Consider the following 17,282-nt stretch of genomic DNA (forward strand, 5'->3'; position numbering starts at 1 on the left):
CTGTCCTCAGTTTCTTCTCAGTCAGAGCATAAGAAAAAATCAGCATGATTGAACAAATAAACGAAGACAGAATCTTGTTTTAAAATATTGAAAATATTTGTTTCCCAGCCTGAGATCCAGGCTTGGGAAAGGTTTTCCTTGCATAGGTGACAAGAGACTTGTGATTGTGTTATAAATTATTTTAGATTCTTGTGAGTTTCTTCTGGCAAGAAACTCAAGAAATATGACTGACAAAAAGACAATGACAGGCAAGAATTTGCCCCAATTTTAATTTGTAAAGAGAAGAAATATTAATTTATTTTAAGTCAACATATTTCATGTTTGTACAGTAGAACCTCTGAACTTCCCAAAAACAAAATCTAAATAATAGAGTATAAAAATAATGTTTTTCTTTTTAAAAATTGTCATTTATTTACTTAATAGAATTTATTCACTCTGTATCCCAGTTGTAGCCCCCTCCCTCATCTCCTCCCAGTCCCACTGACCTTCACTCTTCTCCCCCTATGCCCCTTCCCTAGTTCCCTGATAGGTGAGGACCTCCTCCCCTTATTTCTGACCTTAGCCTATCAGGTGTCATCAGAACTGGCTGCATCATCTTCCTCTGTGGCCTGGTAAGGCTGTATCCCCCCCCTGCAGGGGGAGGTGATCAAAGAGCCAGCACTGAGTTCATGTCAGAAACAGATTCTGCTCCCCTTACTAAGGAACCCACATGGAGACTGAACTACCTATGGGCTACATCTAAGCAGGAGGTCTAGATTCTCTCCATGCATGGTTCTTAATTGAACCATCAGTCTGAGCAGGATACACTGTGCCCAGATTTTCTGGTTCTGTTGCTCTCCCTGTGGAGCTCCTGTACCCTCCATGTCTTTCTATCTCCACCTTCTTCGGTAAGATTTCCTGCACTCTGCCCAAAGTTTGGCTAAAATCTCAGCATCTACTTTGACATCCTGCTGGGTAAAGTCTTTCAGAGGCCATTTGTGATAGGCTCCTGGGTAAAACCACCTTATTCAAACAGAATTGGTACTTGATACAAGCTTGACCCCTATCAGTCTCTCCTACCTAAAAGTCTTAAGAAGCCAATAAAACCCTGGGAAAATATCATTCTAGCTTGTCAGAGTGAATATTTACTAAATTCATAATCACTCATTTCCTATAGCTAATGACAGAGCAGTCCAATATCTGATCTTTAAAGCTACTTTGAACTCTAGAATGATATCACTGGGTTCAATGGAAAAATCATAGTATCAGTAAAACTTGGACCCCTCCTTTATATAAATGTTTGATAATTTTTTTTGGTGCCTATTAGCCAAACTAGTCTTCTATACTCATGTGGCGTGTTTGTATGCTTGTGCATGTATATATAATGCTGTAAATATCTTATAAGTAAATATTTAAGAGTTCCTGAAACAGTCAATCAACTATTGTTACTAAACTTCTCTGAGTTTCAACCTTTTTTTAGTCTTCATATGAGACTCAACATTTTAACCATTCACAAAGGAAAGTTTTTTTTTTTTTTCAGTAAATACAATAAAAGTAAAAGAGGCTTAACTTCTAAGAGAATCCACTAAAAATTCAGGGGTGAATGGAGACAGAAATTGTGGTATTTTTACACAATGGAATACTACTCAGCAATCAAAAAGGAAGAAATCATGAAATTTGCAGGCAAATGGTGGAATCTAGAAAAGGTCATTCTGAGTGAAATATCCCAGAAGGAGAAAGACAAACACGGTATATACTCACTCATATAGACCTATAAGATATGACAAACATAATGAAATCTATACACCTAAAGGAGATAAACAAGAAAGAGGACCTGGGGTAAGATGATCAATCCTCACTTAGAAAGACAAATGGGAGGTACATTGGACATAGGAGAAAACAAGTAACAGGACAGGAGCCTACCACAGAGGGCCCCTGAGAGACTCTACCTAGTACTGTATCAAAGCAGATACTAAGACTCATAACAAAACCTTTGGCAGAGTGCAGGGAAACATATGAAAGAAGGGGGAGTTTGTATGATGTGGAAAGGATAGGAGCTCCACAAGGACCAAATATATCTGGGCACAGGGGTCTTTTCTGAGACTGACACTCAACCAAAGACCATGTATGGATATAACCTAGAACCTCTGCGCAGATGAAGCCTGTGGTAGCTCAGTAACCAACTGGTTTCCCATAGTAAGGGGAACAGGGACTATTTCTGACAGGAACTCAATGGCAGGCTCTTTGACTTCCCCACCCCCCAAGGGAGGAGCAGTCCTGCTAGGCCACAGAGAAGGACTCTGTAGCCAGTTCTGAAGATACCTGATAAAACAGGATCAGATGAATGGGGAGGAGGTCCCCCCTATCAGTGGACTTGGAAAGGGGCAAGGAAGAGATGAGGGAGAGAGGGAGGGTTTGGGAGGGAATGAGGGAGCAGATACAGCAGAGATACAGAGTTAATAAAATGTAACTAATAATAAAAAAGGTAAAAAAAAAGAATTCAGGGGTGACATAAAGACTGAAGTTACCACCTCCTAGACAGGTAGGACTAGTGGAAGGAGTGGAACAATAACCCACCGACAAAACTTGTGATCCCAAACTTAACCCTGCTTACTAGAACTGCAGGGAAAATGAAGGAACAAAGATTGAGGGAATTTCCAACCAACAACTGGCCCAATCTGAGACCCACCCCACAGTTGAGAGCCAGCCCCTGCTACTATTAATGATGCTCTGCTATGCTAGCAGACAGAAGCCTAACTGGTCTGTCCTGTGGGAGACTCCAGCCAACAGTGGATCCAGACAGATGCTGGGACTCACAGCCAAGCATGGGGCTGAGCTCCAGGGGTCCTGTGGAAATGTTGGGGGAAAGATGGAAGGACCTGGAGGGGACTGGAACCTTAAAAGAAGACCAACAGAGACAACTAACACAGTCCCATGGGGGCTTAGAGAGACTGGAACATCAACAAAGGAGCACGCATGTTCTGGATCTAGGTCCGCTGCACACATGTAGTCTATGGGTAGCTTGGTCTTCATGGAGGGTGTGACGAGTGGAGGGGGTGCTGTTTCTAACATGGACTCTATTGCCTGTTTTTAGATAACTTACCCCTGACAGGGCTATTTTCCCTGGCCTCAGGGGATGTTGTTATGCTCAGTCCTAATGTAACTTTATGTGCTAGGGAAGGCTGATCCCGGGGCGGGGGGGGGGAGGGGAGCTCTTCTTTTCTGGTGAGAAAGGGAGAGGTGAAGGAGGAAGAGGGAAACAGGGGACTTGGAGGAAAGGAGGGAGGGAGCACCCTTGGGATGTAAAATAAATAAAAAATAAAATAAAAATAAATAAACAAAAAGAATTCATTCACCTATGTATGCTTCTTGTCTGGTAGCCAATTTTTGAGCTAGAAGGTGCCTTAGATTACTAGCTTTTGTCAACATCAAAATGGCCCAAAATTCTAGGTAATAATATGACAGATAACTAGAACAAATCTGCTTCTTATGTCAAATGTAAAATAACATTTTAAAATGAAATTAATAAAAATTATTTCAAGCAATTTACAAAGCTATTTTCCAGGGGACCATAAATTACCTGCCCTTCTAGCCCAAATTCAAGAATAACTAAATCTATCTTAATGACCTTATTCTTGTTTTAACTCTCACATATGATCTTGTTAGTATATACTTACATGTTTCTCTGATATTTACCAATAATTGGATAATCTGTGCTAATACCGATTTTCATTCTTTTACAAAACACTTTCAAATATGGATGTTTCAATTGTTTTAGCTACCTTGTAAATAGTATATGAATGATCAGGCCACATTGTACACATATTTGCAAACTCAACAGCAATTAATTAATCTGTTCCTAAGTTCTCATATCTGCTACAGCAATCTCAAACCCTTTGTTGTTACAGATTTGTTAATAGAATATGTATTATACTCTGATTCGTTAGCTAAATACAACTAGCCAATGGAGGCATTTTCAAAATATCACCATAATCACAGGAACAAATGAGTATCTCTCTCATTTATCATCTCATTTTAATGAATATAATTAATTGCATTTATCTTTGTATGTCAGTGTTTCTTTTACTTTATAAAATTAATTAATTTTATAAAGTAATATAAATTTATATTACTTTATAAAATAAATTTATAAAATTAATTTGTTAGCTCATGTATGGTATTAGAAAAATTATGGTCAAAAATGGTTAGACTCAATGTAGAAGTATATGCATCTAGTAAAGGTACAGGAAAGTCAGTAAGTATTGTTTCAGTTTCTAGAGAGATATCTATCTGAATTATTTTGCTATTATTGTTTTTGCTTTTCAAATACTCAAAAAGAGAAATGTTAATATTTTAAAAGCTTACTTTATGCTAAACATGAAAAACATAATCGCCTAAAGAATAAAAAAGTTCACTTATAAACACTACAATAGCATATACTGAGACAAAGAACACCGCTCTCATATTTGTCATTAATTCTTAAGAACCCAAAAGACTAGGGGCTGGATGTGGTGACACAAACCTTTAATACTAGCACTCAAGAGGAACAGGCAGGCTGATCCCTGTGAGTTTGAGGACAGCCAGATCTAAATAGCAAGTTCCAGTACAGAAAGGATCCTGTCTTAAAAACAAAACAAAACAAACAAACAAACAAAAAAACTTCCAAAGATACCTTTCTAACTAATACAAAATGTGCATTTTAGTGATTATTTATTTATTAACTGAAAGCTAACTATATCATAAAATAACTAAACAGTTTATCCAATAAAATACAATATCATTTGATCACATTTTCAGTATTTCATTTTGCCTATTAACAGCCCAAAATATGTCATTTATTTTCTTAAACATCGTCACTATTTCAGCACAAGAGTCTATTTACATAATAAATTGTTTCATTTGCCATTTATTCCAACAACTTGAGAACAATTGTTTGCAACTAAATTTGACAGAATTTGTACACATAATTTCAGGCTAAAATACTGCTAGAAATTTTCAACACACATGCAATTCTGTATGTTTACATAACTACATATTTTTTTATAAAACCTGCATTTCTAAGCACTTTATAAGATGTGAATACCAGAATCAGTCTGCCATCTAAGAAAATAAGGTCTTGGGATGAGAGCTGCTGCTGAGCAAGAGTCCTGTGTTTAATTGAATTCAAATGGGCTTGCTAGTCCAGACTTTAAGGAATGTTATTGTGCCATCATAAAATTGTAGATAGCACAATTCACATAAAACTGCAGCAGACTTTAAGTAAAAGCCCTTAGCAACCAAGAAATGGATAGCACAAGCAACACTGACAAATCACAGTCTTATTATGTATGTGAGCTTAGTTTTAAGCAAAAGTGTCACAGAAAACCCAACATACAAAACAGAATGGTTATTTGCGTTATAAAATAGTTTTCTGCTTTATAAAGGGATTCTGAAGTTTTATCTGAACAGCAGCTCCCTTAACGTACTTAAAATACAATTTGATTTATAAAACTTTAATTTACACACTACTTTTTCAACAACCCTTTTAAGGAGCAGAGTACACCTATCCATAGTTGTTTATTTCTCTCTCACAATTAAGTATCTAATCATTATATTAATAAAAGGCATGTGAGCCAAAAGAATACCTTTTAAGCCACTAAAATAGATAGTAAATATTTTCTTTAAAACATGAATGTTTCATAAAATTGAAGTACATCAGTAGCTTTTATATTTACAATTTTTGTATTCAACTTTACAAAGTAGATGTAGATAGCACTAATATATAGCTATCATCAGGCCATAATTGACTTAATCCTGCTGTGATTTATTTTATTTTAGTGGGATTTTCCCCTTTAACCATGTAATTCCAAAGACTTGTTAATAGCACTTGCATTGTAATCTGTCTATATATAATCTATCAATTCAATATTTTACTTCAGAGATTTTAAAAACTCAACCTTCTACATTGCATTACTGTCCCAACTGCTTACCTGGAGGTGATTTTCATTCAGGTAAAGCTCTTTTTTAATTTGTGCTAAGCTCCTTTCCAACTTTAGGAGGTTTGTGAGAAGTGGATGTAGTAACAGTGGGAGGGCTTGGAGTGAGGCATTTAGACATCATGTCTAATATAGATCTGTGGTCCCTCAACACACAGCAGACCCAGGCACCACGGAAGAGAGCACTTAAGATATATTAAATGAGTGCATTAATGAATAAATGAATGAATGAATGAATTAAAGAATGAGGAAACAAATTGAGTAAGAGAACCATCTGGAAGGCTTTGTTCACATTAGTCCTCAATCCAGTATGTTTTTGGAATGTGTAGTATCATAAAGAATTTTCAAGGTTTGAAAAATGACAGTACCTCTCTTTGATTCATTACATATATTTTAAAAGTTTGTAAAATATTAAGCCCTTTATCACACAAAATTATTTAGAAAAATTAAGTCACTTTAGAAGTCAGAGGACAAAGAGGATATTAAAGGGTCTTTTTCTACTCACCAAATGCCTGAGGAAAGAAGGCACACAGATTGACCTAAGTTCATAGCAAATACTCTTTTTAACGCTGTCAAGTGTGAAGAGTAGTACTTCTGAGAATTTTGTACAAACTTACCCACTGGTATATACAGAAGCCATGAAAGTAGTTAATTAAACACTAGAATCCAGAGTAAATGATGGTTGACATTTGTGAGACCAGACATCTAGTTCTGTTCCGAGGGTTCTAGGAATGCCACTATCTTGCCTAGAACTATTCTTGCTCGCTCACACTCATTATAATCTGCTTGTGGAATAGTAAGGGAAATAAATAAATAAATAAAACAGCTGGAGGAGTTAAAAATAAAACTTGAAGTAAAATATGTTTGAAAGTGCTTAAGCTTATAAAGAAAATCGGAATTCAACCAGTGGGAATGCCAATAAATTAATTTAACTTGAAATGTTTATGCTTGTATTTGACAGTAAAGATTAAAACACAAGGTGTGCTATTATGCTTTAAAATGAAACCATTTGGATTACACCTGAAAGTCTTGATTTCATAAGTCAGTGTAAATAAAGAACAAATCTAGAAACATGAAAATATTGAAGTAAATAGTAATTATTGAGCTAAACATTTTATGGATTTGAGTTCTTCCAGGAGGCCTCTTTAAAAAATCATAAAAATGAATGAGAAGTAAAGTATATTTCATTAAAATTAATGAACTAATTGTTATTTGCATACATGTTTCACTTTCAGGAGAATAAGAATAAACACTGAAGTAAAATCATGTCATTAACAGATCAAGTCACAGTTAAAGCTTAAAAACTATGTTAATATGATATATGCTGATTTGCCTTCATAATGACTTCCTTAAACATTTGCCTCTGTATTGTGTATGGATTATTACACCAAATGAAAGCAACTTAAAGAAAACTCTTAAAATTCCTTTATTTTAAATATAAATGGCACCAAAGATGAGGTGCTTTCCAGGAGCTATCTTCATGTCCGACTAATTTAAGACTCTATCTCTCTTTACATGAAATGTAAAACTTCTGTATATTAATAAATTTGTAGATCACTTTGACCCACAATTTTATCTATGAGTTCATGGATTTAAATGGCAATCATGACTTTTAAGCAAACAGTGAATATATTAGTCAATCAATGTAGATATTCAGAGATGTCAGATTGTTAATTTTTTTTTCTTGAGTGTCCTTTACTTTTATATATGGACACAATTTTCTTTTGCTTAAAAAGTCCATTTTGTGTTACTAACTATTAATCAAAATTATTTGGATTTCAATAATTTCTAATTGAAACCCTGTAGCATGAATTGTTAACAGTGGTAACGTACTTTTCTTTAACGCTTTAAAAGTAAGTTATCAGGATCCACTTCAATCTTCACATGATAATAAAGGATTATTATGTGCAGTAACCTATTTATGAAAAGGAAACAGTGTGCTTCTTTCAGATGCCATCACTTGCTTTAATAAGGAATTGAAAAGCTGGACTACTTTATATGCAGATCACCATCCCAGTTGCATAAGGATTTACAATAGACAAAACAAAACTATTTTTGTTGTAAAGAAAGGCTGTTTGTTTAAATCATACAATAATGTTTGCATCTAAAAATTATTTACAGTCTAATAAGGCTTCATAAATGTTATATAGAGTTAGTTATTTAAAATAATTGATTGCTAAGACGAAAATGAAAATCTTGCTCAAGCTAAAAAAATGTTTTAAGTAAAGCATGCTCAAAGAAGGCAGAAAACAAAAAAGCTTATGCCTGTGGTTTAAATAACTGTTAATAGATTTGTAGATGCAAATACGCAAATGATTCCATAGCACCTCATTAACCCCTCAATTAAAGTCAAGAGAAAAATCTAGCTTTGTGAAAACTAAAAAGGATTCTGTGTGTAATATTTCTTTCCCAAAAATAAAATCTAACATATGCAATTTTATCTCTGCTGTGTTGAATTTGTAGAGAACTTATGTGGGAAGTTTACATCATACCTTTGAAGTCTTCAGGTATTTAATGGCTCTGTGTCTTGGTTAAATGAGGTGTGTGGCGGCCTCTACTGGTATGTGTTTATAGAAAATGTTGCAATAGGCAGAAAAAATATTAATTTCAATTAAAAAGTTAGAAATACGGATTTTCATCATAATATATAAAAATATCTAATTTGATGCAGAAAAAAATATACTACTAGTTGTGTAATGTACTCTTAATTAGGAAAACAATCTAAAACATTGACCATGTTAGTGTAAAATAATGATTTACGGAAAGGCATTAATTGTTCAATTCACTCTGATATTGGGTTAAATATATTTTATTAATGAATTTCTAATCCAGACAGAGGTGGCTTATTACCTCTAGTCCACTGTTAAATCCTCTTACTTGACTTAAATAAAATCACTTAATAACAAATGCAGAAGAAAATATTTTACATTTAAGCCTATAAATTCCTAAGCTAGAATCGTTTGATAGTCTGATTTCTATAACTCAAGCAAACTGTACGCTGACTTAATATAGCTGACATATAGATCTATTTTACATTGACTTCAATTTTAAAAATACAGCACTTTAAAATACTTTCAATTTTCAAAGCTAAAAGCAACATTTAAGTAATGTATCCAAGTGCAAAGGCACTTTAACTCAAAATAGCGATGCCCAGGGCTATACTTGGTAACTGAAGATGGCTATACCATAGATCATTATTTACAAGAGAAGTTGTAGTCCCAAAAGATCTTTGGAGATCTTCTACAAAATATTCCCATTTGAAAACTTTGCCTACTATTTCTTCATTCACTATCATTTCTTTGCACTCCCACACTGGTAAACAAACAAGCAACCAAAAAAAAAAAAAAAACCAAAAAAAAAAAAAAGGAAGGAAGAAAGAAAAAAAGAAAGATGAAAGAAAACAAAATACATAAAAAATGCATTGTAGAAACATTCATGTTCACTGATGGTTTCTAAGAATATAAGGGGGTGGGGTGGGAGAGCTAGAGAGAAATAATTTAAAGGAAAGCTTGCAAGAGCAATGTCATTGTTTCAGCCCATCTCCCAAAGGCTTTCAGTCTCCCGTTAGCACTGGGGGAGGACACAACAAAAGGAAATGCAGTGCTTCCAACAGTTTGGAGCCTCATCCTTTGATGCTATAGGGTTGTAAATGATTTCTCTTCACAGCTGACTGATTGCAGTTTGTTTTTCCAGAACTTCGAGGTAGTCTGGTTCTGATTGCGGCTTAGCTTGCAGTAAAGGGTGGTCTGGCTTTGACTGCCCGACAAAGCATTTTCTGGGAGTCCCATATAAAACGGTTTTATTGATTCTGTCTTGGTTTTGGCGTCGAGAGTCATATGAAGGGGCAAACTGCCGTTTAGGTAAGGTACAAAAGTTATAGTGGACAAGGCCTGCACTGGGAAGTTCCTTAACTCGCTCAGCAATATTCTGATACAGCAGCTCAGGCTCTCTTGGTGTGGCCTGCTTTTCTAGCAATTCAGTGGCACTTATTGTGTAAGCAAGTGTAGCTGGTTCTTCTTTTTTTTCCTCCAGGTTACCATAGCTGAAGTTCTGCAGGTTTCGGTAATAGGCTACTGGGTCTCCTTCTTTCTGCATGTAGATGGGGTTTTGGCACATCTGACCCACAGGTGGAGTAATGTAGTTATAGACATGGCCATCAGCTTTATCATTAGTTTCGGTGTTGTAAGACCCATATTGTAACTGGAAGGAACTTACATCTAAGTTGTTGGCACTCCTAGGAACACTTGCCACTCCCTTTCGACGTTTCAGAACAAAGACAAACAACCCTGCCCCAAAACACACAGACAGGATGAAAACAATAAGCAATCCTAAAATTAAGACAGAAAGTGGAACTTCAGTGTGTAGTTCAGGGTAAGAACTAGGAGACACACTAAGTGACCTAGGTGTGTCTGTGTTGTGATTCATTAATAAAATAGTCCCATCTGACAAGTTAGGGTTATCTGGACAAATAGCCTCCCTTCCCAGCAATTTCAGTATCTCCCCTGCATGCTTAGCGGGAGATTCACAAGTCACCTCATTGATGATGACAGGGGAATTGGCATGTTCTGTCCAGTCCTTTAGCCCCATGATGTCACAGGTGCAGTCCCATGGGTTCTCTTGCAGATCTATCTGGATAAAAGCAGGAAGCTGGTCCAGAACCCCTTTCACAGGCAGATGAGAAAAATGATTGTTTCTTAGATTCAGCCTTGTGAGGGCTTTGCCCCCAAATATATTGTCAGGTAAGGACCTCAGCAGGTTGTTATTCAGAAACAGGAGCTGTAGGTTAATCAAAGCATCAAATGTCAGGGGCTTAATTTCCTTAATGACATTATACTCTAAATAGAGATACTGCAAGCTCTGCAGTCCATCAAACATAGAAGGATACAACACTTCAAGGTAATTGCCATTTAGATAAAGTCTTCGTAAACTGGTCAGGTTTGTAAAGGCACCTTCCTGAATGACTGCAATCCTGTTGTTACCTAAATGCAACAAATCCAGTGAACTGTATTCTAAGAAGTCATTCTTATAGACTGTTTGGAGATAGTTCCCTGTTAGATAGAGTTTCTTTGGACTAGTAGGTTTGGGCTGCAAGTCAGAGATGTTAGTAAACTTCCTCTCTTGGCAGTTAACATTTAGACCATTGTCTGAGCTCTGAGAGGTACAGACACAGCTGCTGGGGCAGGTGAAGGCTACGGGCGACTTAGTCTGGTATACCATGATTGGACCAAAGCTTTGTCGGTCTTTTGACACAGTCACTAGGGGAGTTGGACGATTTCTCATTTTGGGTGGCCGGCTGGCTTTTGGAGCCCTAGTTGGGTTGAGAGCAGGATTCATTGTAGGGGTCAGCCTTTGGACATGGGTGTCTGAATGGCTGCTCCTCTGACTAGAATCACCACTGGCACTTTTTCTGGGACAGAGGTCTTGTCTGGTCAGTTGGGTCACATCTTTCCCATGTAACCTGAAAGGAGTTTCACAGACAATCTCCCCCACAAAAACGGTAATGGTGTCCAGCCATGCTTTGAGAGGAAGTAAGTCACAGGTGCAATTCCATGGGTTTTCTTCCAGCTGAATTTCCATGATTCCTCCAATATGTTCAAGGACACCAGCAAAAGGCATTACTTTCAATCTGTTTCCCCTCAGGTCTAAGTGAGTCAACAGGACAAACCGAAACACATTACTAGGCAGAGACAGCAAAAGGTTGTCATTCAAGATGAGCACTTTGAGCTTATTCAGTTTGCTAAATGCCCCGGCCTCAATGGTGCTGATGTAATTGTAGTCAGCTTGGAGATACTCCAGACTCTCTAGGCCTAGAAAAGTGTCCTCTCTCAATACCTCCAGTTTGTTGTTATTGAGATGCAGTCTCTTGAGAGTCTTCAGACCATTAAATGCTCCAGGTCGGATCTCCTGCAGCCCATTGTTACCTAGATGAAGAGTCACTGCATTTGAATAATTGACAAATTCGTTTGGATACAGTCTGGTCAAGAGGTTTCCGTTGAGAAACAGCTGATAGATGCGATACTGGGGGGGCTGAAGCAAACTGACAGTTGTAAATCCTTTGTTTTCACAGTTAATATTCAGTACATTTTCTTTCTCTTCACACAAGCAGCGGATCTTGCAAATGTCTTTGGCTGTTTTGCGACTCTCGGTCTGTAATATCCCAGCCACAGCTAACACACTGAGGAACCAAACGCCGCTCAGCATCTTTAGGCACCTTTGATGTCAGCTCAGGTACCTACAGGCAAACCTTGAGTGAGGGACGGGGAGAAAGCGGGGTGCAGGGAAGAAAGAAACAAGGAAGCCCGATTAAAATGGCAAAGCTAGGACGCAGGCGGGTGGAAGGGAGGAAGAGTGAGGGGGTGGGCAGCAAGGAAGAATGAAATCATTGCGTATTTCAATGCAGTTTCTTCTTTCTCTCTACATTCTACCCCCAGCCCACCCACACAACGCATCCTTAAACACACATGCTTGCACCTGATTTCCCAGCGTGTCACAGCCAGCAAAGGAGTCATTAGTAATCGAGTTGTCCTACTAAATCCGGCCCATCTCCTCCTCCCCTGGAGTATTTTGAAGAAATCTCAGGAGGATTGCCCATCTTGGGCTTGCAGTAGAAAATGCTTTACTTTTTAAAAAACTGCATAAGGGGGCAAGGGGATTAAGAGTCAGAATGTTGGCGGAGGAGACAGAATGAGAGGGCAAAGGCAGCTCTGGGTTGGGGGTACTTACACATCAGGAGAAGACAGGACTCCTCTCCTCTCTAGTCCACCAGTAGTTTAGCGTCTTCGCGAAAAGAGGGAGAGCAAAGTAAAAGAAAATGCTGCTTGCAAGGGGAGGCTGGGGGTGGGGAAGGCGGTGCTCTTTTTTTGTTGTTGTTGTTGTTGTTGCTTGGTTTAATTTGAGTGTGGAAGGGGGGTGGTACGCAGAAATTAGAAATCCTGCTGGCGGTCAGAGAGGAAGATGAAGAATGGAGCAGAAAGAAGATGCTCTGCTGGGAATCAAGGGTCCAATTGCATAGGGAAGTCTTTCGGACTAGGTCACTGCGGGAGGTTGCCACAGCAGAGCCTGGGAGCGCACCTTCTACCCAGCGGCTGCAGCAGCAGTGCGTCTAGCAGTTTGAATTTGAGAGGTTTTGCAAGCTCCTTGGGACAGGACTAGGGGTGACGTCACGGGGGAGAGGAGTGTGGGCAGAGTATTCAGGGCGCTTTGTGGGGGAGGGTGGGGTAGACGCTTCCCTTCCCTGTGAGTGAAGGCTTTGCACAAATTCCCAGCTGCGTCAGTTGCTTCAGATTTACTCTCTCTGGCAGCAAGAAAAACTCCTTCAGAAAGGGAGTTTGTTTCTCAAACAAGAGACCCAGCCCCCTTTGGTGCTGGCTTCACTGAAACTCCCCCAAAAGTCCAAGTGATCTCCTTCAGTTGCCCTCCATCACCTACTCATGGCATAAGAGCAGTGACTTGGCCATTAAGACTGATCTAATGCCAGAATCCCAAGAAGGCATCCAGACATTCCCAGGAACTTTGTGTGTGTGTGTGTGTGTGTGTGTGTGTGTGTGTGTGTGTGGTACCTCGTGCCACATGACTGATGCCAGGTAGGCACACTGCCAGCTAAGATGCTTTAGTTTCAGAGTTGGGTGTTCTTGCACTAGTGTGTCTTGTCTGTGTGTGGGAGTGAGAAGAGTTCTCCTAGGGGATCAATACTTTATATACAGAGCTATTTCAGTGCTCAGGAAATTACTTTCTTGGTGGTGACTGGTCAAACAGCTATTTGCCTGGACTCTGGAAAGCCAGCTCAACCAAGGTTAACTTGCAGACTGCGCCAAACAAAAATAAAATGCTTCTCCCCCTGAGGTTTATACTTAGTCAGATAATGAGGATTAAACGTGTGCTTTTTGTCTAGAGGAAAGTGAAGTAGAGTGGGTGTCAGAAAAGCATTGCCAGGCTGAGTCTCAGCTAGGAGTGGGAGCCAAGGCAAGAGTTGTTGAGCCTTCTAGCTTGCAGGGGCAGGGAAACACCCCCACCAAAAACAAGCAAACAAACAAACAAACAAACAAACAAAGGAAAAATACAGGCAGTGCAAGAGAACTGCTGAAGACAGAGGTAAACAGAATCATGAACTGAGACTCAATAACAGGGTTCTTGATGTAACTTTAGAATCTTACTGTTTCCATTTGCTAATGTTGGTAAGAGTGTTGGTCCTCTGGGTCCCGATGTTGCATTTGGTTTTAAATAACCTTTCTAGAGCATTACTAATTGACTAGGTGTTGGACTTTTGCCTGCATTATCTCTTTTCTCCTTAATATATTATTACTCCTTGGATCCAGGAGTCCCAAGTGGGGAACCCATTTGCATGTGTGAATAATGCCTACTGTTGCCTGGAGGAACTATAGGCTACCTCTGATAAAAAAGGCAAGTCAGGAAAACACGGGGAAAGAAATATCAAAGAAAGGGATGGATTAAATGTGCCTATTCCACAAAACAATTCATCTTTCTTTCCCTGCCTGTTCAGATCAGCTACAGAATCTATGCAGGGTCTCATTGGCTAGCCAAAATAAAAGGTAAGCAATGCCACAGGCAAAATAAGCCATTTGAAGATGAAAACCACCCATTTTATACCCTTTCTCTCCCTATTAAACAGAAGTCTTATAACTTAGTTTATACCAATTCCTTCCTCCTCAAGAAAGACTGGGGAAGTTTATAAACTCCAGCACTAAGGCCACCTGTGGCACTGTGATCTCCTGCCCTATTCTGTTTGGGTTTCACTCTTCCCTCTTTGTCATCTCAAGAAAATCCTTTGGCCATACTTCAGGATTCTCTTTCATGCTTCTATTTCTCTTTGGCCTTTAACAAGAAGATCTATTATTCACTCTGGAGTCTTAATTGTCCTTCTCTGGGTCATAGGGCAACCATGAGACTAGCATAGAAGTCCTAGGAGTGGGGAATGCAGTTGTTGATAGCCTCCCATTCTATTGCAGGTGCATCATTACATGCAGGCAGAGAGATGTGCACTGTGAGCAAAATTAGGATCCTTTCATAAGAAAGGGGCACTTTTATACGTATTTTTAAATATTAAAAGTACATTGCTCCTAGGGAGATACTATTTATTCACTCGGCCTTTCACTTAACAAATATTTGCTAATTAGGTTGATATAGCACTGAAATAAAAGCCAATGTGACAGCTGTACAAAACCTAACAGACCAGAATTATTTTACAGATCAGGACATTCCTCAGCCAAGTGACTCGCTGACTTGATTAACTTAAAGAAACTAAAATTAGAAACATAACCCAAGGATTCTGAGTAACAGTGTATTCTACAGAGCCCAATACTGCTTAATATGAATTTGAGAATTGTATGCCTAAACTTAGTGGGACATTTAATTGTGCTATTTTTTACTGCTAAAATAAATATAATTAGTATTACTTCTTAAATATGGTAAAATTTGCAAGACATATATAATTCGGTAAAGCCCCTCTAGAGAACAGGATTGTTTTCCTAGAAAGGAAAGAGAGAGAAGAGAGAGAAGAGGAAAGGGAAATGAAAAGTAGAGATAAGGGATTTGGGGGTCTTGAAATTCTTACCATTTACACAATAAAGGAAATCTGATGGTAATGTAGCTAGCCATGGCAAGCTACACCAAGAACCCTGAGGTTCCAGGTTTTCATTCCGTAGTTCCCCTTTTTCAAGATTCATTTTTAGTCTGTCACTGTATTTTCTGCCTGGATTTGAGCATCTACAGCCACTTTAAGAAACATGATTTTTATTGGAAACAAATGCACCTCAACCTCAAGGAACACTTTTAAGTAAGTTTCATCTGGTCCAGCATATCTCTAAGAACCGCTATAAAGGGTGGGTTTTAAGGGTCTGGGAAGGATCAATTCGAACTGGGAAACCAAGAATAGCAGGGGCAGATGCTTGAAAAATAAGCAAAATGTTTGTTCTCCTTAAGAAAAGGGAAATTAACATGTGTATTACATTCCCTCGCCCTCTTTTGTTAGTAACCCGCTAAAGCTGGGCTCAGATTGCCCAAGATTTTTCCACAGGTCATGGAGGGGGCCTGACTGCAACCCAGAGTCCACTTTCATCCCTGCAATCCTAATGGCCATAGTCAGGTCAGAAGTCCAGCAGCCCAGAAGCCTTCTTCAGCCTCCTGGCTGTTCCTTGGGAATAGTCCTTCTCGGGAGACTCAGGCTCTAAGGGAGTTCCCGTTTGCAAGAAATAGGACTAAGCATCAGCCCTAGAGTTGTCCTACCTTTCTTACACCCTAGCGGCTAACATCTTGATGCCAAGAGGTGACCTCGCAGTCGTGAAGGCTACTCACTCTGCCCTGGACATGGGGTTTGGGCACTGGGACTGAATGGAGCATTTCACCAAGAGATCTTGCATGGGCCATCCCTGGCAGCAACGGTGGTTGCCCAGCTATGGGACTCCTGGGTCCTTCCACACCCGCGGAAGGTCAGGAACAGAAAAACAGTGTATAGAGGGTAGAGGGCGATTTACAAGGGCTGACCACACTAGGTAGAGCCTAGCCTCCCCCTGCTCATACCCACTTTGAGGCCAAAGAAAGCCGGCTAGTGGGTCGCGTTGCCACAGCATTCCCCAGTGTTCCGAACTTACCGAGAGAGAGCGCACCGCCTAGATCTTCCCCTGGAGCCTCCAGCAGCATCCGCGATTCTGAGAGGCTCAGAAGCCAGCACCGCCTGGGTACCACCGGGAGGGCTGTGAAGAGGCACAGCAGCTACGAGCGCAGGCGGTGCCCCCCACCCCCACCCAGGGCAGGCTGATCCTTGCTGGAGCAGCTCGCCACCCAGCAGCGCTTCTGGCAGGAAGAAGGGTGGGAAGGAGAGAGGAGAAAAGAGGGAGGGAGGGAAGGATGGCTGCCCCTCTTCTGCACTTATCAATCACCCTGCAGATCAAATGTCCCTGTTGTGCACTCGGGAGGGGGATGTACTAGCCCACAAGGAGCCGCTGCACCAGTTCTCTGTCTGACAAGCTCTGCAGAGCACTGCTCTTGCCTGTCGGCCCCTCTTTACTGGAACTCTGCCCAGCTCTTGCAGCTTCTACCATGTGCTGCCCCTCAGACTAGGTCAAGTGAAATAAGAATGTCACTTGCTTGATATCATATCTTAATGGATCCTAAGACCCCTGGGTGGAAGTTATGGACAAGTGAAAAAGCAGCATTCTGAGTTGGACACCATCCTGTAATGCTGCTGCCTTCCTTAACTAGTAAGCACCAATTCACTGGAGTTAGCTTGCGTACATGTAAGGACTTCCTCCCAGGGTTGTAAACGAGGTATTTTCATATTATATAGTGTTCGGGGAGAGTCGTACAAGCAAA

At 39.6% G+C, this 17,282-nt stretch overlaps 1 protein-coding gene across 2 annotated transcripts; it reads right to left on the bottom strand.

Moving 5' to 3' along the window:
• Positions 1-9,319: 9,319 nt before the first annotated feature.
• On the bottom strand, positions 9,320-16,590 carry Slitrk2 (SLIT and NTRK like family member 2). 2 transcript variants are annotated; one of them, XM_055599599.1, is made up of 2 exons: positions 16,562-16,590; positions 9,320-12,198 (listed from the first exon to the last, which is right to left on the bottom strand). In XM_055599599.1, exon 2 carries the CDS (start codon positions 12,153-12,155, stop codon positions 9,615-9,617), a length of 2,541 nt encoding a protein of 846 aa, XP_055455574.1. In that variant the 5' UTR covers positions 12,156-12,198; positions 16,562-16,590; the 3' UTR covers positions 9,320-9,614. The 2 variants fall into 2 exon arrangements, with proteins under 2 accessions (XP_055455574.1, XP_055455575.1); XM_055599600.1 differs by lacking the exon at positions 16,562-16,590 and adding an exon at positions 12,678-12,730.
• Positions 16,591-17,282: the final 692 nt, after the last annotated feature.

This window comes from Psammomys obesus, unplaced genomic scaffold, assembly GCF_907164565.1.
Source record: "Psammomys obesus unplaced genomic scaffold, mPsaObe1.curated_primary_1811, whole genome shotgun sequence".
NCBI classification, from domain to species: domain Eukaryota; kingdom Metazoa; phylum Chordata; class Mammalia; order Rodentia; family Muridae; genus Psammomys; species Psammomys obesus.

Excerpts from the sequence above, each read along its gene's own strand:
- Slitrk2 (XM_055599599.1), bottom strand. The coding sequence starts at position 12,155 with ATGCTGAGCGGCGTTTGGTTCCTCAGTGTGTTAGCTGTGGCTGGGATA.